At 36.4% G+C, this 19,274-nt stretch overlaps 1 protein-coding gene across 1 annotated transcript in view; it reads right to left on the reverse strand.

Annotated features, from left to right (window-relative positions):
* LOC117169770 (homeobox protein Nkx-6.2-like) overlaps positions 1 to 19,274 on the reverse strand; it is a 301,198-nt gene that overhangs the window by 143,007 nt on the left and 138,917 nt on the right. The window contains exon 3 of the mRNA XM_033356278.1: positions 17,476 to 17,690. Coding sequence (XP_033212169.1) covers positions 17,476 to 17,690 — 215 coding nt within the window. The remainder of the gene's footprint in view (positions 1 to 17,475; positions 17,691 to 19,274) is intronic.

Consider the following 19,274-nt stretch of genomic DNA (forward strand, 5'->3'; position numbering starts at 1 on the left):
CTCCATGTTAAATCCAATGGAAAAAGTATCACGCAAGGGGGGGGGGCCGAAATTCCTGAAAAGTGTATCACGCATTTTGTGAATAACCCCTTATGGATTTTAAATTTTCAAATGTAATACAATAAACTTTTGTTGTTAAATATGAAATTCCTAATGACAATGTGATTGCTACTTTAAGTACTAAAGTTTACCTCACTTTGACAGTCACCCATATATAATTTTTCCGGGTTTGTAATTTTTAAAGCTTAGTATCTTTTTAAGCAATCTTGGACGTGGAATTTTCTACCATCCTTGTTGAGGTTTTTGTACATTTGGCTGCAGACGTTTCTTATATTCTAACATAGCTACGATATCCTTTTTTCCTGCACTGTTTTTGTCGTTTTCATTTTTTTTACCTTCACAGCTATTCTATATTAAGAAAGTAATTCATTCTGAATCATCAAATAATGAATCATAATCAATCTAAATCATCATTTGTTTACAATAATTACTATGTAAAGAATGTTGACAAAGAAACAAAGTACGTTGTTGAATAGTATTCTGTATTTTGGTATAGATGCTTTAAGCACATGTTCGTTGCAAAACTGATCTATTTTGTCATCTTTCTCGAATTAAAAGTTAGACTTCAGCTGAGCATATTTGTTCAATTAATCTTTCGATCCCTTATCCAATAAAAATATACATACTATAGTGAACAATATTAGTGATTTGGTGTCTGTAATATAGGTAAGAGAATTGGAGAAAGCGTTACTACTCCAAAGTACAAAAGTCACCGCGAGTCTTTAGAGTCACTAGAGTTCAGTCCAGTCTCATTGAGTATCCGTTTACTGCAATCTCAACTCCAGAGTGAACAGCCCTTTAAATTTTTTTCATAATTAAAATTGATAATTCATTTACTAAATTATTTTGATCATATTTCTAATATGCAAGTTACATACTTCACATGCCTTTAATTTTTAAATTTCTATATTATTTTGAGATAAATTATTTATCTACAAAGTCAAACTCTTTTTTGTGCGTAATTTTACATTATCTCTGAAGTTCTAAACATTAAATTTGAGATTTTGCTCTACATCAAGTGAGAAGGTAATTTCAAGCTATTCATTTATCGTAATTTGGGGTTAACTAAGCCTATAAAGAGTCCAATAATAGTAAACAGATACGGGAGGAAGACCGCAAGTTTACCAGTATCCTTACCAAGTTTATTATGCCCTTCTATGATCATGTGTAACTTGTGTTCAATGTACAAATAAACATGGTTTTAACAAACATGTGCGGTTTTAAAATTCGACATTCTGATTCAACACCAATAAATCTTCATATTATTTCATTAAAACTAAAATTTAGTTTACTCTTGTTTAATGTTGAAGAATGTTTTAATAAATCTTCTAATAAAGAAATTTCTTCCATTATTAGATATATATACTGCCGTGATTTGAGAAAACACCGTTCACTGCAAAAACGACGTGAGCGACGTTTTCTCAAATCACGGCTGGCCTATTTCTGAGGTCCTTGATTCGAAGAGAGCTGTAACTGTTCGTTACGGCGTTTCCTGAATTTCAGCATCCAAATCAACACCGTTAACTGCATTTCCAATAATTAATTAACATTTTTGAACCATTTTTTTGCCAAAATGAAAAGTTTATATGCAAATTAGTCCGAAACCAAAAAAAATCTGCCTGCTCCGCGGGCATATTCTCATTGCGCGCTATGTGCGCGGCTCGCAAGTTCGAGCTGACCCGGGGCGCGCGATTGTTCGTTTCGCGCTTCGCGCTCAATGTTGTATGTTATTTCGTGCTTGGCGCTCGATTTTATATTTACCTTGCGCTACGCGCTCGGTCTTTCTATTTTTCTCACATTCGAGCATTCGCATATTCGCGCTCGGTCTTTGCATTTCTCCCAAATTCGTGCACAGACCTTTCAAAATTAAAGATAAACGAATTAACAACTATAATTTTGCAATTGTTAACTCTCTTTCGTTAGAGCACTTCAGGCTTTAGCGAATACATTCTCATCACGTATCTCATGCTTCGCACTCCATTTTGCCCAAAATGTCAAATTTTCTAAATTATTCTCAACACTTTTATATCAAATACAATACATTTCTTATGTACCTCTGCCTGGAATTGGGTATTTAGATTTTGAAAAATAAAGTACATATTCTATTTATCATGATTACTTTCAAATTTTTTCGTATTTTGCGTTAAATTTCATTCTTATCTGTGCTAAAACATGTATCATTTAAATAAATTTATATCAATAAAAAATTTGCTATTCTTTTTTAGGTGCACAATTTTTGTCAATCCGTCTTGTAGGGCCTTTAAAAAGTAACGTTTTTTCTCTTGACTTTTTCCTGTATCACGCTTTTTGGCTTCAAATGTTGATTTTCGTTTCGTTTTTTGGGGTTTGAAAATACTATAACTTGGGTAATTTTTATTCTATTAAAAAAGAAATTGGCGTAAATTGTTGGTATTTTGGTCTGATATAAGTAGCTGTCGAAAAATTTCAAATATTAAAAAAAAGTGGTCTCAAAGTTTTTCAAAATGATATAACTTTTTAAAATTTCTTCAAAAAAGCTGGCTAATGAACTCGTCTTTCTTTTCATATCCATATAAAATGTACCAAAGGGGAATTCAATCGAATAATTACATCAGATATTACCGTGTTTACAGACCACAAGGACAACAATGACAACGACAACAACAATGACAGGCAGACACCGACGTAAAAGTTTAAGGGTCGCTGATTCCGAATCTAGTATCAGATTTGCTCTATATCACATCAGGTTTTTAAAAAAATTTGCTTTTTTGCCCATTCAAAAAAAAAACATAGGATGCGAAAAAGAAGTTTAAAAAACTTCTTTTCCAGATCAGATTAAAAGCTTAACCTTGTACTTTAAGGAAATTATATGAAAAAATTATTTCCGTCGCATATTTCGAGTAGAAACAGATTTTTGATGCACGCGCACTCGCTCAACATGTCGCACAGTGGTCCAAATAAGAAACTTACTGTTTGAAATCTTCTTTTCTTACAAAGTAAATTTTATTCATTCATTCTATTATTATTTGAATTTTATAAATTTTTCTTTTTTTAAATAAAGAGTAACGTCTACACATTAACTTTTTCAAATTTAGCCTTTCGTTATTTATGTTATAGGTGAAGAAACTCTGATTTAGAACTAGATATAACCATGTATTTTGATTCACTAATTACAAAAATGATAGTCAAATACCCGCAAAGTTGATTTTCCAAGTCCAAACTTCAAAATCCAGTAGTTTTTTCATTCTTTCACCATATTTCGATAATTGTTGGTTTCAGAGAAAAATTTGTAAATAAAAGTTGTAGCCCTCGAAAAAAGACCCGTGTGGCTGGTCACAGAAGAAATGTTTGTAATGATTTTTCGTTCTCCTCTTTCACGTCTCGTGAGGGCGATGAGGCACTCCTGTGACTAGCCACAGCAATAATGCAAGTCACATACGCTCTCGCCTCTAAGGTATCGTGGTGAGCGGCAAGGAACTCTTGACACTGGTCACACAATTAATGTTGGTAAAAACTCTACCCTTTTTCGACATATAATGGGCGGGGGGATGACAACGTCTCCTGAGGGAGGAGGTACCCATGTTTCTGGTCGCAAAAATAATGCAGTCTCCTGGGGGCGAGAAGACACCTCCGTCATTGGGCACACGAATAATGTAGGTCACGTACCTTCCCCTTTTCAACATATCGTTTTATTCAAGAGTACCACAAATCCCATTACAAGTGTTTCTAACTTTTGTACCAACATTTCCTTTTTTCTCAAAAATTATGTTTTTTTTTTCAAAAACCTATATATAACATAAAAGATGTATTTTTAAAAGGTCTACAACTTTTATTAAGCTTTTTTATGAAATGTAATAATTAATTAAATAACCAAAAGAAACTAAATATTATAGTCTTTCGGGGTCTTAACTTAAAAAATCGAATTTTCGGGTATTTTTACTATCATTTTCGTAATCAGCGAATTAAAATATGTCGGTGAACACATTTTTGAATAAATCTGAGGTAATTACACGAGAGTCGCTTTTAAATCCCCCCAGGATTAGCTAGTTCTTCCTAGAATTACTGGACGTCGCAGTTTTTCAGGGGACTGTGACTGTTTACGTTTCGATTTCCCCGACTTAGTTCCAAGGCTATTTGCAGGCTGGAACTAAACCGAGAGTTAGGTGTATCTACTTTTCGTAACTTCATTTAACTATTTGGTATTGTCGACGGAAAGACTTGAATAAAGTTTCTGTGCATGAGGATCAATGCAGGTACTGTAAAGTAAATATAAACAATTAGTTTTGCATAGAAGCTGATTCTTATGAAATATTAACGATTAATATTGTTTTAAATATTTTCATAAATAAATAGTAAAGCTTTGTATTTTTTTCTTAGTTATCGTTCGTATTTTGTATAATGAAACCAGTTTAAAACCTATTTTAAATTAGGTTTTGATCACATATATTTATAAATACTAAATATTTATGAACGTTAATCATAAAAATTATAAACAGGTGGAAGAAGTAGCTACTTTTATACAGGATAAATTGTATTTTTTCTACTTACAAAATATTTCACACAACTAAATAAACCTTTAAGAATTTTCTGCATTGAACATGTTTCAAATTAATAAATAATCACACCTATTTTAAAAAATTAAATATTTTGTATTGTTATTAATAAAAGTTGCAAAACAAAATTTGCAAAATTAACCACTATTATAAAGGAAAAAATATGCCCGCTGCATGGGTACATTCCCCTTGCGCACTGCGCGCGCGGCGCCTCGCGCCAAGTTTGAGCACGCCTAGGGCGCGCGGGTACACTCTCACGCTTCACGTTCGTTTTCGTACGTCAATACTATAACTTAAGTCGAAAACTGTGATTTAAACTTCTGAGGAATTATAACCATAACTTGTAACTGAAAATTTTTTCGATTTGTTTGTAAAGAAGGTTTTTAAAGCACCTACCGCTTTGACGATTACATTCGCATTACGAAACTCGCGCTTCGCGCTCGATAGTTTGTATCCAATGGGAAAGCTTTAAGAAGATAATTTATAAATCTTTTTAAAATCTACTAAAAACGACGCTTTAAACTTATGGATCTCTCAAAATACCAAAATTGAATATTTTTTAAAATAATCCAACTTTTGGAACTTTTGTCTAACTAATAAATTTCATGATAATAGTTTCGAAAAAGATATATTTTATATCTAGTAAAAATTTAGTTTGATACATCTTAACCTACTAAAACATTTTTTGTTTCCTTTTTTTTAAATTTTCAAAATGTTGAAGCACATAACTTTTGAAGTTTTATCGAATTTAAAAATGTCATTAGAATAATTTGCAAGTCTTTTTGGCGCGTACCAGAAAATGGAACAAAACTTTCTAAAAATCATAAAGGTATAAAATAATAAAAAGTTTCATTTAATCACATTTACGTGACTGAAAAAATAATTTTTAAAGAACTTCTTTCGACTAAAAATTTTGTCATTAAATAAAAAATTGGTGAAAAAACTTTTTCGATTACATTGGTATTGTTTTCTCATTAATTATACTTCATTACAACAAAATAATGTTTTAAGATTGCGGCAAGATTTATCAATAGTTTTTAATAAAATTAAACAAAATTAACATTTAAAGCTAAGTAATTTTCATTTTTCATCAGTTCATAACTAAGATATTAATCAAAAACTAATGCTTCCAATTGAAAACGGCGTACCTACAAGACATTGTGTACTTTTCACAGATTTAATAAAACTCACTGACGAAGGCCACCATTGTGTACCGAAACGTTTGAAACAACTTAATTAGTTTCAATTCATCTGACCCTAAAGCCAACAACTTACATCAACAATTTCAACCAAATTTATTTTTGAGGGTCAATGTAATCTCCCCAGCGATTATTTTCAACATTTTCAAAATTCTAATTTTCATCGAAATTGAAACTTTAAATGGGATAATTTGAAAGTCTTCTACCCATCTATAAGAAGCTTTGACAAAAAAATTTAATTTGAAAATTTTTATTTTTATTTTGAAAATGATTAATGTTTAAAAAATTTTGATTGGAAATATCTCCTTAAAGAATTGAACCTTCAATTTAGGAATCTTAAGAAGTGTATCAAAGGCTGATTTGATTGGACAAATCCCTTGAAAGTTAGCGTGGCTACAACATTCAGGTAACCATGCATACAGACATACAGAAATACAGTCAGACACCGATAAAATTTTATGATTTTAGGATTCTGTAAGTGCCGAAACGTAAAGATCCGTTAAAAACCAGAGAAAACTCTCATGAATAAGAATATAAACATTATTTTTTCCACTACATAATGTTTCAGACAATAGAATAGGATAATGATTGTGTAGACAAGACCGCTGCCAGGGGAAAAAAAAGTATTTCAGAAGTGGATTTTAGACTACCCACACCGAGAGTCTAAACAATGAACCGATTTTTCGTTAAAATTATAAGAATTTTTTATATCAAATATAAAATGTGACAAATCGCTTATAGAAAAAAAATTTGTTTATGAAAATACTAAAAATTGAAGCTTCTTCTTATGTATTTGATGCTACTGTGTGACCCTTGGTATTGGTCACTTTGGCAGTTGACGTCAAAGACATTAAAAAGGGATAGGGGTTACCCAAATGATTTTTATACCATTCACAGGTATTGCTTTCTACACCCACGAAAAATTCAAAAGGGGTACGGGTTAGACCAACATTATTTGTGTGGCCAATCACTAGGGTGCCTTTTTTCACGCACGAGAAGTTAGAAGGGGATAGGGGTTTGAACAACATTACCTCTTAGAAGTGTCACAAGATTTCCTTTCCGCCCCACTAAACATCGAAAAGGGGTCGGTGTTTGTCCAGCAATATTACAGATACTAAACACAGGGGTGCCTTCCCACGCCCATGAAACGTCGGAAACAGATACACAGAAAAATAAAAAATACTTATTTTAAATAAAGAATTGAGATTTTTTTAAGGTGTAACAAAGAGAAGCATCTGAAATCTGTAATTAAGAATCTGTTTTAGGCATTAGCGTGACCCGTGCGCCCTAAACTCAAATCACATAAATTAAAAAGATAATAATCCTTATAAAATCCTTTTGGATTTTCTATAAATGTAGCGTTATTTCTCAAGTGACCCACTCAAAAAGTCAAAGTTGTCTGATCTAAGTTAAACTTAGGCAAAGTGTTTTGATATTCGATAGTACTTTATTTGGATACTCAACCGTAGTACAACGTGGTACATCTTCATTGTAGTTCTTTTACGAAAGATAATAGTACTATATCCTCGTGTAAATCAGCTTTCGTTACATGAAATTTGTTGATAAAAAACAAATGTTTCAATCAGACGCATGGTTAAAAAATTAACGTATCTGTATTTTCGGAAGTCACTTGTTCTACATTTGTTTCTCGTCAGATTATCTGGCTCGTGATGGACTGCGATGGATTCTTGAAAGCCGGGATATCTTTGAGTTGGCTTGGTTCAGCCTGCTCATCTCGAAAAGTAGAGCTTGATTTTACGCCCTTTTTTCTTCCTCCTTTGCCCTGATACGTATTATTATCAGCTAGTGCCAAGAATTCAATCACGTAAATTATCTTGCCGTTCACATCTTGTAAGACAATATCATGCTCCGTCGAACTGATTCGTTGAATGGTGTAAAATAAGAAATTCCAGTATATCCTACACTTATTATTTTCTACAAAGGACTCCAGTTTCTCCTAGGTGTACCGCAAGAAGGGCATCAGATCAACACGATAAGGATGCCGAAGATACAGGTTCATTCATTATGATCTCACGGTAAACTAAGGTGTCTATAACGCTGGCTTGACAGGAAAAAGGAAACAATCCTCAAAAACAATTCTCAATCCAGTAGATTTGAGAATCATGTTTGACAGACCCATCGATAGCTCTTCTCTACGTATAATAACATAGTATTTACCATGAAGGGGCTTGTCAGCATGTTCCTTTAGCAGAAGCGAATATTATGCTTCCTGTACACGACTTTTGAGCACTAAAGGTGTTAGTGATGCTAGACCATGTGTATTGTCGCTTGAATCAAATGGAAGACCAAGCTCATCTGCTGTCCTATCTGCGGCATGGTATAAAAATGCCGCAACATTGACGAATTCATGTTGATGTACCAGTCACATTAGAGAATCTGTACTTTTTAGAACTGGGCAGGCTGTAGCTAGAACTGTTCTTCGACAAAGACACTAAGCTTTGTAAACCCCTACCCCCTTTATTTCGAGGGAGGTATATACGAGGTACAGAAGATCTAGGATTCATCATCATAGATGTCATCCTAGACATCATCTTCCATGTGCTTCGGTTAAGTTTCTTCAACTCATAGACGTTCTATTTCGGTGCATCAAACGTGTAAAGCAGTACCAGAACGGCAAGCATATTGGTCGCCTGGATTTTATTCTTCTCAGATAATGCGATAATTCTATGAATTTGGCGATATCTTTTTTCAATTGCCGTTTTTAAAATACGCACATTTTGGGTTTTCGCTTGCGGTATTCCAAGATATGCATATTTATCTACATTGTGATGAAGTATTTTCTTGTCGTCCTTCGTATAGATAGACGCAATCACACTTGTCAAGTCCAATGCTCACACCGATTTCTTCTGAGTGCCTATTTAACGCCGTCATAAGGATTTTTAGCTCCTCTTTTGAAGAGGGAAAAAGTTCAAGGTCGTCAATATATAAAAGATGATTGACCTTAAATTCTCTTCTGTTCGGCCGGCCATATAGGAGTCCAGAGCTTTTTCCTCGGAGCACAATAGATAGAGGCAATAGGGAGAGGCAGAAAAGTATCGGACTTTAAGAGTCTCCTCGGAAGACCCCCCTCATGTATGTGACATAGCAGGTAGTGACTTGTCTTCTGTCAGATGTCATGTCAAATCTTGTCCGCCACAAGAGCATGAACTTTTTCATACATCGTAATATTTTTTAATTCAACCAAAGGCACTCATGGAGCTTAATAAATAGCTCATGGTTTGTGTTGTCGAATACCTTTCGGTAATCTATCCAAGTCATAAACAGATTGCGTAGATACCTAACAGAATCCTGGATAATACACCTGTCTATTCACAGGTTCTCTCTGCCATCAATTAAATCTTGAATAGCTTCTACAGTGAAGAACTTCCACTAGTGTCTGTAAGACCTTGTTGTTGGTGGAAAGGTTTAAGAGTGTGAGACATGGAAGTTAAGCGGACCTCGGTCTGCATGTATATGGATATGGTTAAAGGGACCCGTATAAATAGGCTCTCCTAGCTGAGATAAAAAGAATCCAAATGAACTGGCACTCCTGTTATGCATAATTGTAGTGTGATAGAACGATGAAAGAGCCTAGCTATCACAGGTCCTCTGGATTCATAGGTCAAATTCCCTCTAGGACCGATTTCCAGTTTTTGGAACCAGGCCAGGAGTTACTATTGGCTGATCGGGCCCGTAGCACTTTGGCACTTTAGGATTACGAAGTTCTCTTAAAGGGCCCTCGGGGCAATTTAAAGACCTTCCCGAGTAACTAGACTTACCCCTGCATGCTAAGTTCTGCAGGGGTAGACCTTCTATTTCCAAATTACTCGTGGCATCAGAATGGATCATGTAAAAATAAAACCGAAAGGAGGAAAAAGCGAGGTAGCAGAGGGGAGTGGAAGAGGGGGTGTGGTATAACAAGTCTAACATAACTCTTTTCACCCAATCTTTCTCTCCGACAAGCCAAACTACGACGGCGGCTGTGCCCCTAGCTTGCCTACGAACAGGGAGTCATCGGGGGCAACATTGACATCCTTTTAAAGTACTGACCCCCTGATGATGGTGGTGATAGACACGAGCGACCCAGGCTCGCTGCTCACTACGAAGTAGTTTCAGCTCTTCAGGGCAGGCCACCTGAAGGGCGTTTAAAAGAGTATATGCAGATCAATGACCAAACATCAAGACCACCTTCTGTAGGGGTGGGGTCCTCCTATTTGTTGCAGTCGGCCCATCGGCTAAAGTTTGGCTACACAAGGCTGTGATCGAGACAAGGCCTTGGAAAGGTGCAGTCGTTAAGGTGGGTAGAGTGTAGTAGCTCCAAAAGATGATCAGGGCTACGGCGTGATTCCCAAGTAAACTGGAAGACCAGTCCATAGTCCTCCGGCGGTTGGAGGGATTCAACCACTCACTCAAGGCAACGTCCTTGCGAATCATCAAGTAGACATAAATGACTCCTTCCGGTGTGCGAGACACATAGATATCTCGCTTATTCATGATCCCTGGTTAGTTCGAAATACCATTAAGAGTTAGGCGTGAGGCTACTTTTTGTTACAGGGAGCCCAAGGTTGCCAATCCTAGTACTTGCATACTAGTGAAGTATGTCAACGTCGTCCCGCTGCTCGAGCTATGTTCTAGAGACCTGATGGTGATAGTCACGGATCTTAAAGGAGTAAGAACGATAGTCATTGGATCGGCTTACTCTCCATGCGAAAGCGATACCAATCCAATAGTGGAGGTACGTTAACTGGTGGAATACTACAAGGTACGGGGTCTCCGTCTTCTGCTGGGGTTCGATGCTAATTCCCACCATAATTTGTCGGGCAGCACGGACGTCAACTCAGAAGGGAACGATCTAGTACAAAACCTTATCACCGCTGATTTAGGTATTCTCAATACGGGCAATACCTAGATGTTTCATCACTCGGATATCACTCTCTGTACCAGTAGTTTTAGATACAACATCAAGAAGTGGAGAGTCTCAGATGAACCCACCCCCTCAGATCACTCACAGATAGAGTTCAAGTTGGAATCCATTGTAGTAGCCGATTCTAAATGGGCCAGAGATCCACGAAGAACAGACTGGCCAGAACAGACTGGAACAGATTGGCGAACAAATGGGTCCGAAACAGCCACTAGCCAACGAGATTTTTATGCCCTCCAGGGTTAGGTGGGTTCTGAGGTCTTTCAGTGCTTACAAGAATCCTGATCTGGATGGCATATACTCAGTCCTCTTACAGAGGGCTGAATAGCACACCACAAGTCCGCTCCCCAAGGCCGAGGTATCCCACCCAAGGATTTCTGTACCATTAGCCGTTTTCGTCCCATATTTCCCACTAAAAACAGTGAAAAGACTTGTAGATAGATATATCCACGATAAGGTGTTATCAAGTAAGCCACTTCACAAGGAGAAACACGCCTATAGGTCTGGTCACTCGACCTAGACGAGCCTAAGAGTAGCAGTAAAACCTAATTGAAGGACAAATAAAGCAGAAAGGCTTCGCGATTGGAAACTTTATGGACATCGATGGAGCCTTTTATTACACCTCTGGAAATCCAGGCGGCCATGTTACAGATGGTGTGCCTGTTGCAGTCGTGGTATAGACCTGTCAGATGACGTCCAACAGAAAGTAACTACGACTAAGGATAATACACATTATGAGAAACTATTGACTCGGGATCTCCACAGGAAGGCGTTTTATCGCCACTGTTGTGGTGCATAACTTTAGATGAACTGCTTCATATGTTCACGAGTTAGGGCCTCCATGTTATAGGCTATGCGGACGATATACTGGTTATCATGCGCGACCAGAATCTGGATGCGCTCTTCGGACTGATGCGGAAAGCACTGGAGATAGTAGAGTTTGTATTTACCAGAAGGTATAAGTAAGCAACCACGAGCACATTGAAACTGAGAGGACAACTGAAAATCCAAGAACGAGCTACATATCTTGGAGTCATTCTGGATAAGAAGCTATCATGGATCAAGTACCTGGAAAACAAGTGCAAAAAGCTAGTAGCGACTCTATCGCTCTATAGGAGAGCAGCAGGGATAGAGTATCTTGACAGCAGTGCGGATTCCAATCAGCATCGCGAAGAGGCTGATCCTGACCATGCTCAGGCACAAAATGTCCTTTCGCTGCTACTTTTTCGACAAAAAGAATCGATTTTGCCTATTTAGGAAAGTGTAATAGGCTAAAGGTGAGGCACACCTGCCCAGTGTTGAAGAAAACTGGTTTAAAGATGGCTGCAAGTACAAGGAAAACTCAGGAGTCAGTGTATATCGTAGGGGTAATGAATGGAATGGGTTTCACAATCGCGATAAGGTCATACGCCACAATTTTACAATCTGAGATTATGGCCACGCTTAAGAGTGCACACAAGGCAAAGGAGTATGACAATAAAAGAAACATCCGTATATGCTCAGACAGCAGGGCTGCTATAATGGCCCTGAATGAAACAACGACCATTTCGCTATTAGTCTGGAAGTTCTTTGAGGCACTGAGCGAGCTAGCGATAGAACACCGAGTTACTCTACTTTAGGCCGAAGACACAGTGGCATCAAGGGCAATGAGATAACGGACAGGCTAGCAAAACTAGCAGCAAGTTAATTTATTCAGGTTAGTCACTGAATAAATTAACAGTTGGCTGACCAACGAGATCAGAATGAATAGGGATTGGTCTCTGGTTGCAGACACGCCAAAACACTCTTGGGCTCAACGCTAAACTCTAATCCAGCGAAGGAAATACTTATCCTCGGGAGGGACGAATTTAAAGTCCTAAGAGAGAATTTTAGAGGTCATGGAAAGCTCAGGTATTACAGACATAAGATGTGGCCTGCGGAAAGTGCTTTTTTTCATCTGTGCGGAAGATATAATGAGAAAACTACTCATATCCTTGTCATTTCCTCGCGATTACGAGGAAACTTCTAACACTAACAGGCAGTTCAAGAAGCTTCATTTGAAAACCTTCTCAATTTCCCCATACTTGAAAAGTTAAAATAAAAAATTATACCATTCGATCATTTGCAAGCCTACGCAGACTTAGAAGTAGAAATGAATTCTATTGACGATACATTGAAACTGAGAGTAAACATTTTTAATATTGAATTCAATATTTTTCTTTTTAAGTACCTATGGAAAGGTGGCCGCATTCAAAGACCTTTGATCCAGACCAAAACTTGAAGACCAAAGGCCATTAATTTGCAATTTCGTATATATTGCTCATTAAAAAATTCATTCAACTTTACTCTTTGCACCATTTTTACCTTTTAATTAGAAGCTTCTATAGATTAAATAAGAAATGATTTAAAATTAAAGGGACTAATTTTTCACTATATAAAATAGCGCAATTAAAATTTTTTCGATTTGAGATAGTTTTTATTGTTAATTATTAATTTAATCGAGTTAATGTAATGAATTAAGGTAGCGGGTTCCAAAATCAAATTTGTAATTTTTTTAGTATTCAACATCAAGTGTCAGTTTGAAACACGATGGCCTTAAGTAGTTTCAATGAGAAGTATTAGAATTATTCCTCTTAATAACACTTATAAAGTAATTTCAAATGACACCATTACATCAAGAATTTTTTAAATTTCAACGAATGGGAAAAAGAAACGGATATAAAAAAGAAATAAGTAAAAAAGTAACTACGATTTTTAACGCTGTGGACGTAATGGAAATCTTGAAAATGTCGGATCCAAACGACGCGCTAAGTGCAGCTCTTCTGTTGTTTGTCATGCTTGACTGAGCAGAAACACTTTTCTCGACCCCACGGCTCCCCTTATCCGAAATCGCCAAGCTGCATCAATTCTAATAACACACAAATTCTGTTTACGGAAATTCAATTTCCAGTGTAATCTGGATTTTTGAAACGAAATAAATGACAGTTGCCCATAGCGACTGGCATTTCTCCGGTCATGGTGTAATAACACCGAGTCTAAGGTAGTCAGAGCAGTAGTCATAGTGGCTACGGAGCAGTTCCTTTAGCATACTTATCGGTTATCTGACTCCCTGAATACTCAGTTCAGAGCTCCTGGCATTTTTTTATTCTTATCAAAAACGTGCGGCTACAGTTGCACATGTATGTGAGGCAGCATCGACTAAATGCAGCTTGTTGAAAATAATTGTATTATGAAAGGATTGTTTCATTAAAATAATTAATACATATGAAAATGCGATCTGCAATAATGTAGGACGCGAAAGGAAAGAAGAAACACATCAATTTTACGTTTTGTTTACTTCATATATAGCAATATACAGCACACACACACACACACACATATTCGCGAAACGCTGTCTCACATGTATGCGAAACAGTGTATTGGTCACGCGACAAATCAGTATAGTTGTCTAACCGATAACGCATGGTCCAGGTTATATAGACGCGTACTTCGCTGAACTATACTTCTGTATAGTTCGAGCGGCAATACTGATTTTTCCGTGTATGTTTAGATTCAAATGTTAAAGATTTTTATAAATTGTGCTGAGAATTTTTCCTTTCTGAATTAATTTACCGTAATCTTTGTCCTATTATTTGCGTTGTTTTTACAAGGATTTTCCTATGCGTGAAAACGTCACTAGTTTGTCATTGCAAATAAAGCACAAAATCCGACAGTGATCTCGGGTATGACCCAGGTGCCGCAAAGCTTGTCACGTCTCCGCTAACTTTTTGCAAATCCCAGCCTTGCTGCGTCGCTATCCCTGTTGATGGAGTAAGCCATATTTGCCGACGTATCTTATAAGATACAACAAAATTTAAAACTGAACAATGATTTATTTTCCAAACTTACTTTAAATTTAGTCTTTCAAGAAAATGTATATTTTCTTGCCGTATCGCGATTGTGCTAATTACTTCTAATATTCGTTAATTTCATATGAGACGTTTCAGCCTGACAAGAGAGGCTATTTACTGAGAAATCATGTGAATTCTGTTTCAGGAATCCCATGGAAATTCTTTTAAAAATCTTGCACAGAGCAGTCACCCGGAAATCTTGGCGGTCAATGGAAGTCTATACTATATGCTGTTCTTAAAGATAAAGCCCTTCAGAATGACCTATCTTGGTTTTCTTCGCGCAGCCTGTAGTTCAATTTTTTGAGGAAGGCGGGTTTTCTTGATATGTATCAGCCAATCTGATATGAAGCCCTTCAACTTCATGAGAAGCTTTTTTCTAGATTTACTTTTTTCGACAGGCAGGTGAAAGTAAAGAGATTTATCATTTTGAATTTCGCAATTAGCGATTTCAAAATAACATATTCAGCATCTACGAATTATTCCTAGTCAGGTTGAAATTTTGATGAAGTTTAATTTAAGAAACTTTAGCTTAATATTCAAGTTGATATTGATTAGTTCACCAATGTTCAACCTTTATAGACAAATTACATATCCTCGAAGTCGGAATAATTAGCACATTTCGAATGTATGAGTACGTAAAAAAGTGGCAAGGACACTGCTCCGCCAAGAAACAGCGAGCCCCGTGCGAGTCTGTAGGACCTTCCCTCGGGGAACTTCATTTTCGTTCGTACATGAAACTACATTCACACAATTCTGATTGAGTCTGTTACCACTCATTTTAATCAGTGACGCGTAAAAGCTTGACATTTTCCATCAAAGCAGTTTAAAAGTTGTTCTCTTTTTTCTTGTCCTTTCAAAACATATTTTAATAAATAATATTTTTATAATTTCTAAGTTAATCGAATTAAATTTAGAGAAGTCCGAAGCAAACTCATCGAAGGAATCAATTCCCAATCTCGGAATTTTTATTTTTTATTTATTGAAAATAATACTCAGCAACTGAGACCAATTACAGAATAAATATAGCTTAATTGTAATAACAAAATTCCTTAATTTACGAATCTGAAGTTTTCAATACCATAGGCTGATGTTGTATGAGATATTGTAACATTTTTTGCTTCTGTTTTTGAGCTCTAAGCGCGAGACAGTGAGTTAGAATTATTCGACGTAGAAAGGGAAAAATCATTAATAATGGTGCACATCTGAAAAATCGGTCAATTTTTAATCAAGTTATTTCTTGTTGATTGGATGTAAAATATCTCTTTTTCTCTAGAATTAAATTCCGATTTTTGTAATAAAGTGTGGAATCTTTTCTAAGAGATATTGACAATCCACGAAGTTCCTCATAATATTAAAGATGAATTAGGAACATGGAACTGCAGTCTCGCAATTATTGATGACATCCTAAATATAAGTCTTATACACGGTGGACAGTAAGCGGCTTTAAGTCATATGAAAATGACGATAAAAAGGGAAGGCGGGAACGTGTCTTTACTTCAAAATAGATAAAAAAAATCTGTTTGAATTGGAATCCTTGCCGCTTCTGTTTGCAAGATATTCAAATTTTTCGTTTCTTGTATAGGAAGAATTTGTGAAACATACAATAGCTAAGTAGTATACTATAGTAGTATACGATACTATAGTAGGCCGCGAAAAAGCTTTGCTGTAGCCAAAAAAGCTGAGTATAGTCCATAAAAGCTATCAAGGTCATGTCTTTGAAGGCAATCACTGTCGGAGACTTTTAAGAGAAGCTGATAAATTACGGAATCCCGAAATTTATGAAACTGTTGGGCCATACCGATTGCAACCTCACATTGCTTTATTTAGAGCAATGGACACAATTGTAGAATCATGCTTCTCTACAAAGCAAGTGGATATCCGTGATTTCGATACAAACATCAGTAAATTCCGCAATGCTCTAAAAAGCACAGATGTTTTCCAAACCGTCAAAATTCATCTTATTCTATATCATTTAAAACAAGCCCTCATTGTCTTGAAGAACGATTGCTTAGAAGTGTGGTCTGAGCAGGCTGGGGAATCGATTTACACAGAATTCCTTCAGTTTTAGGAAATATATGAAATAAATGTGATCGAAGATAAATCTTTCCTAAAATGATTTAAAAAATCGGTAGCTGCTTTTTCATCCCAGCACATGTAAAATTTCATGCAATAATTCATAATTAAATTCATTGATTGTTATTTCTAATAATATGTATTCATTCATATAATTTATTCATACCAAATTTGAGTTTTATCATTAAATATATCACATAATTTCAGATTGAGTACTGATAGATGGAAGTGATTGAACACTAATTAATTACGAATATTTATGTTTCTTTTTCGTATTCTAAAACTTCAAATATTAAAAAATTATTTTAAAAATGTTGAAAAGCCAAAAAAGAAAAACTAAAAGAAACAAAAACCAAAGAAAAACAGACAAAAAGAAAGAGGTGCAACCTAAGTTACTTCCACGCGGTGCACCAAGATAATGTGTAAAATTGGCTAAAAACTTACTTGTAAACATATTCATACATAAACACACACACACACACATATATATATATGCAGCATAAGAAAAGTTTTCAAGTCTCGTGATTCTTAGCTATTGTATGTTTCACAAATGCTTTCTATACAAAAAAAGAAAAATTCGAATATCTTACAAACAGAAGCAGCTAGGATTTAATTTTAAACAGATTTTTCATCTATTATCAAGTATAGACACATTCCCGCTTTTCGATTTTGTCGTCATTTTCATGTGATTTAAAGTTGCTTCCTGCCCACCATGTATAATTGACAAATTAGTTTTTATCTTATTTTAAGAGCGTTTTTCTAGACAAATAAAGGGATTCTGTTATTGCTGAGATTTTATGTTTATTTTTTTTAAGTCTTACCTTAACTTGAGATTCCGACATGCCCAAAGCATATGCGAGTTTAGCTCGTTCAGGACCGGCAAGGTACTTCGTTTGTTCAAAGGTTTTCTCGAGAGCGAAGATCTGTTGTCCACTGAACGTTGGCCTCGTATGTTTTTTCTTGCCACTCTCGTGCTCCCCTGCACCGCCGCCTCCTGCTCCAGTCATTGCCTGCTGACAACCTAATTGCTGTGACACTGAAAAATAATTATTTGTTTACTTACATATAGGATAGATCTTTTTTTCGAAAAACTAGTTTCAGTGAATTCTATCATAAACATTAATTAGGAGTGTGTAAAAACAAAACAAAAGCTACTCACGTCGAATGGGGTTTCAGGGACTCAGGGCGGACTTAATCTAGTCAGATTTATGGGTTGGTCCAACAAACCATAATTAACCCACCAACTCGCACTCAACCTTGAAATTAAGAAAAAGTAGCAGCTGCTTTTTTCGAATAATTCTAATCTTCTAACAGGACTAAAAAGGATTTTGGTCTGTTTTACCGTACATTTACAAAGTGTTTAAGGCTCTTAATTTAAACAAGGGTTCTGTGGATTGAATTCGGATTTGAGGGCTAAATTCGGGATGTAAGATTAATTTAAGGACCCCGAGTCAGCGCGCAAACCAGACCCCCAATCGCATCAATTTTGTACACCCCTAATATTAACACAGTTTTCAATGAGAATTATTTTTCAGTCTGAAAAACTATTTTGAAAATTAAAAATTGATGTAAAAAATATATAAGGCTCATAGAGAATTCGCCTAATTTTAATTAGGGCAGCGATCATAACCTCAGTAGAACAACTGAACTGATGTCTGGGGCAAAAGTCGAGGCCCTTCACTCCTTTTGATTACAACTAGCACAAAAATGGATAAACTTCCGATTAGGGTGTACCTCCCAAACCCATCAAACTACGTAAACCTACGTATTTTGACGCGCTGATTACGAAAATGATAGTGAAAATTGGCGACTAGTCGATTTTCATGGTGAAAACCATGAAAACCCCATAAAAATCATGGTTTTTGGCGTTTACCTCAGTGAAGATTGAAAATTTATAAAAAAGCTTCAAATAAAAGTTGTAGATTTTTTGAAAATACATATTTTATGTGCAATACATTTTTACTCTACGACTAATAGTTTTTGAGAAAATAGACTTAAATGATATGGAAAATTCTAGAAGGCTGAATAGTGAATATGCGCTCATAGAATGGTTTTCCCAAGATGCGTGAGATAAGGGGCAGGGGTGAGGCCTTACATTATTTCTGTGAATAGTCACAGGGGTACCTTACCGCCCCCACGTCGCGTGGGAAATGGGACAGGGGTGTGACCTTACATTATTTCTGTGACCAGTCACAGGGGTGCCTTCCCGCCCCCACGTCGCGTGGGAAAAGCGGCAGGGGTGTCACCTTACATTATTTCTATAACCTGTCACAGGGGTACCTTCCCGCCCCCACGGGACTTGGAAAAGGGGGAGGTATGTGACATACATTATTTCTATAACCTGTCACAAAGGTGCCCTCACGGGACTTGGAAAAGGGTGAGGTATGTGACCTACATTATTTCTATAACCTGTCACAGGGGTGCCTTCCCGCCCCCACAAGACTTGGGAAAAGGGGGAGGTATGTAACATACATTATTACTATAACCTGTCACAGGGGTGCCTTCCCGCCCCCACGAGACTTGGGAAAAAGGGGAGGTATGTGACATACATTATTTCTATAACATGTCACAGGGCTGCCTTCCCGCCTCCACGAGACATGGAAAAAGGGGGAGGTATGTG

This window comes from Belonocnema kinseyi, chromosome 3, assembly GCF_010883055.1.
Source record: "Belonocnema kinseyi isolate 2016_QV_RU_SX_M_011 chromosome 3, B_treatae_v1, whole genome shotgun sequence".
In the NCBI taxonomy this organism is placed as follows: Eukaryota; Metazoa; Arthropoda; class Insecta; order Hymenoptera; family Cynipidae; genus Belonocnema; species Belonocnema kinseyi.